Consider the following 4,261-nt stretch of genomic DNA (forward strand, 5'->3'; position numbering starts at 1 on the left):
TTTGTTCTAATCCATATGGGTTAATTTATACTGGGTGATTGATAAACAGCAAATGGGTAGCTTAGGGCCAGGGATTTAGCTCAGTGGTGCCACCACCTGCCTCGCAAGTGCAAGGTCCTGAGTTTGATCCCCAGTTCAAAAAAAAAAAAACAAACAAAAAAAAGGATAGTTTATAAACAACATAAACTTATTGTTCACCCAGTTCTAGGATCTGGAAGGCTAAGACTGAGGCAGATTCAGTGTCTAGTGGGGGACTCATATTTTATTTCATAGACTGTGACTTCTACCTGTGTCTTCACACACTGGAAAGTGTGAACAAGGTCTGGAATGTCTGTTTTTATAAGAACATAAATCCCATTTATGAGGGCTCTGTCCTTATCAATTACATTCTTTTTTATTAATTAAGTTGATTTGTACATTGTGGGTGTACAATATGGTGACATTCATGATTGGGAATCTGTACCTTTACATGATGTATATCTTGGGTCTTATTTTTCCCCCATTCTCCTACCTTCCCTTCAACCCCTCCACCCCTGCCTATTTACAAAGACTGTGTTTCTGTTTTTTCCTTTTCTCATATTTATTCTTTTCCCTTCTTTCCTCTCCCCTACGCATCCTACTTCCCCTTCCCCTTTGGACCTTTTCTTCCTATTTCATGTTATATATTATACATTTTTTATTCTTATTTACACTTTCAGTTTCTCACACCAGAGAAACTATTCGGTATTTAAATATGTGTGTCCTATTTATTTCACTTAAGAGTATGGCCTCAATGTGTACCCATTTAGTTATAAATGTCTCTAGTTTCTTATACTTTATGGCAGAGCAGTACACACACACACACACACACACACACACACACACACACACACGATCTTTATCCACTCTCCAGTTGATGGGCAATTGGGCTGTTTCCAAACTGTGCTGCTATAAACATGGGTGCACATATCACTGTGGTATGATTCCTTTAATACTCATCAATTCCATTCTAAAAGGCCCCACCCAGTTGCCATCACCTTGAAGGGAAAGAATGACAACATGCAGGTGCTACTGTCCAAGGTGGCCAAATCATTTTGCATTTCCATAAACAATGTGTAGGAATTCTAGGTGTGCCACATTCTATCAGCACTTTGTATTCTGGGTTTCTTCTCCTCCTCCTCTTACTTTTATCCACTGTGACAGGTGCTAGCAGTTGTTACTAAATTTCTCAATATTTTTGTGGGGGAGTTTGAAACAAGATCTCATGACCTAGCCTAGGCAGACCTCAAACTCACAAAATTCTTCTGACTCAACCTGCTGAGGGCTGGGATTACAGGTAGACACTTTTTCAGTAAAGGCATTCTATATCTACTGTAGCCCCCAGTTACCATTAGAACAGTGTCTATTACACAGAACTAACAGTAGACTGCTAATTCAATTCAAGTTTAAGAGTCTTTTGATAGTGTGGAAAGCAACTGCCCACAAGGTTATGGTAATCATATAAATCACTACTTAACCCTTTTTTAAAAATTAGTATTGACAAGCTGGGTGTGGTGGCACACGCCTGTAATCCCAGCACTCGGGAGGCTGAAGCAGGAGGATCGCTGTGAGTTTGAGACCAGCCTGGGCTGCATAGTGAGTTAGTTCCAGGTCAGTCTCAACTACATAGTGAGACCCTGTCTCAAAAAAACAAAAAAAATTAGCATTGACTATACATACCAATATACATACCAAATAACCTTGCCCTGGCATTTTTAAAAGATTTGGCAAAAGAAAAGCAGTTTTATTCTACATATAAGTCTCACCGCCATCATGGAGATTTCACTGTGGATAAAGCCCACCAGATGCTGATCTTCTCCCCTCCTCCACTGCAGCCCTCATTGTCCTGGCCTCATGTTCAGCATTAGCTCTTGGAACTGAACCATATACTAGTGTGATGTTTTAAAAACCCATTTTTAGTATACGTGCTGCCGAAGCGAGCACACATTTTTACACTATTTTAGTAGGCTCTTTATATATGTGTTTATGTGTGGGACTTCAACCCAGAGACTTGCACAAACAAGCCTTCTACCATTGAGCCTTTCTTCATATCATTTTTAATGATTATATATGAGTCTACATTTATTAAAAAAATCTCAATGTATTTTAATACTTATTTATTATTGGTACCGGGGATTTAACTCAGGACCTTCCCACTGAGCTACATCCCCATCCCTTTTTATTTATTTTGAGATAGGGTCTCACGTGTCACTAATTGCTTAGACTGTGATTCTCCTGACTCAACCTCCCAGAGTGCTGGGATTACAGGTGTGTGCCACCATCTAGATAATTTTTATTTTTTAAATTTTTATTTATTTGTTTGCTTGTTTATACTGGGGATGGAACTCAGGACCTTGAGCTTGGTGAGGCAGGTGTGGTGCCACTAAGCTAAATCCCCAACCCTCTAATTTTTAAATAGAAAAAAAAGTCTTCAATCTCTAATGGTGCAATTGTCCTTTGGGCGTTTGTTATTAAACAAGGTTTTGTTCTATCTTGTCTTATTTTGTTTTGTGACAAGGTCTATGTAGTTCAGGATGGCTCTGAATTTACTATATACTGCAGGCCAGCCTTGAACTCAAGCACTCCTCCTGCCTCAGCCTCCCAGTGCTGGGATTACAGTGTGCACCACCACACACGCCATAACCTGTTAGAATTTAGATATGTTGGGCTGGGGATTTAGCGCAATGGTTTGCCGCCTGCCTCGCCTGCCTCGTAAACTCAAGGTCCCAAATTCAATCCCCAGTAGGTGGGTGGGGGGATTAGATATGTTGTCTTTTCCTACTTTAAAAATTATAACAGGGGACGGGGATTTAGCTTAGTGGCACTGCGCCTGCCTCGAAAGCTCAAGACCCTGAGTTAGCTCCCCAGTACCAAAAATAATAATAGTTACAACAACAATAACAGGGCTGGAAGTGTAATTCATAGATCCTGACTGCCATGGGTGAGGCTCTGGGTTCGGTCCCTAGCACCCCCATAAATAAAATACTAATAATAGCAGTAACTACAATAAGGCCTTTCTCCAACCCTACTAAGCACCCATCATTTTTCTCTTCATAGTCATACTCAAGAATTACTATTTCTACTTCTCAAATTTCTGTTCGCTCACAATCCATTAAGGCTCGGCTTCTCTAAGAAACCTGACCTCCTTTCCGCGTGTGACAACGTGTCCTCGAAACTTGTTTGCATCTCTTTGGGTTTTCCGGACGTCACAGCCCTGTGAGCTGAGGGCAGCGACACTGGTGACCTAAGAAGACGGAAACAAAGTTATAATAAAGCGATGCACGCGAACGGCGAAGGGAAAAGCGGAGAGGGGACGTGGGAGGAAAGCGAAAGGGTCACACTGGGCCACGAAACAAAGTAATGAGACTTTGGTCCTCTTTCTTTCTCCATTCCTCTAGGGTTTATGTACTCAAGGTAGAGGTTACTGGGCACGCGAAGACATGCCAAATACTGCCGAGGAGTCTCCGGTGGACTGAAAGCCAATGTTGCGCATGCGGACGAAAAAGCGCCCAAGTCACCAGCGGAACCTGCGCGCTGGACAGAGGTTGCAGCACGGCGCCAGCGGCAAGCGGTAGGGACGTGCGCGCACGCGCAGTGGCGTTTCTGGTACAGCCAGCCCACTAGTGGTCTCCAGACCTGCAGGGACTCGGAGCGAGGGTCTGTGCAGCACCCTTCCACGCGCCGTCACCGTCTCCCAGGGGACTGAGGCCTGTTGAGGACACCTTGGGGGCGTGTCCGAGGCTGGCTGTGCGTCCCCGCCTCTCTTGTCCTGTCTCGGGGCAGTGGAGCTGAAAAAGGACTAAGCGTGACGAGGGGTAGTAGGAAGAAGAGATCCTGTTTTCTATGCACATGGAGTGAAGTTAAGCCCTGTGAGCGAGCAGATAGCGGGGGTGGGGGGGGGGAAGAAAGAGAGAAAAGAAAAGAAAAAGAAAATGAAGTTAAAGTTTAAAGAACTAGAGAGTCGCCTGCAACAAGTGGATGGATTCGAAAAACCCAAGCTACGTCTAGAACAGTATCCGACCCGGCCGCACATTGCAGGTAGGGCGTCTGGCTCACCGAGCCTTTGCATCCTGTTAGTGCTCTGCACTCGCTTCGTGATGGAAAATGGGAGTGTTATTTGAGTACAAAAAGTGTCTCGAGAAATTTTGCCCTCACATCCTGTGGCACATTGAGAGGTCTTTTTTGAAATCGCGACCAAGGACAACCCCCCCCCCCCCCCGCACCCGCACCCGTTCTCTCTTTT

The 4,261-nt window shown here is 44.1% G+C and overlaps 1 protein-coding gene across 3 annotated transcripts in view; it reads left to right on the top strand.

Annotated features, from left to right (window-relative positions):
* The first annotated feature begins 3,278 nt into the window (after window positions 1-3,278).
* Mettl5 (methyltransferase like 5) overlaps window positions 3,279-4,261 on the top strand; it is an 11,740-nt gene continuing 10,757 nt past the window's right edge. The window contains exon 1 of one of the 3 annotated variants that reach the window (XM_010606956.3): window positions 3,279-4,056. In XM_010606956.3, the coding sequence (XP_010605258.1) occupies window positions 3,951-4,056 (106 nt within the window). In that variant the 5' untranslated portion in view covers window positions 3,279-3,950. The remainder of the gene's footprint in view (window positions 4,057-4,261) is intronic. The other 2 variants (XM_010606955.3, XM_010606957.3) reach the window with 2 other exon arrangements.

This window comes from Fukomys damarensis, unplaced genomic scaffold (genome assembly GCF_012274545.1).
Source record: "Fukomys damarensis isolate Sample0158 unplaced genomic scaffold, DMR_v1.0_HiC HiC_scaffold_26, whole genome shotgun sequence".
NCBI classification, from domain to species: Eukaryota; Metazoa; Chordata; class Mammalia; order Rodentia; family Bathyergidae; genus Fukomys; species Fukomys damarensis.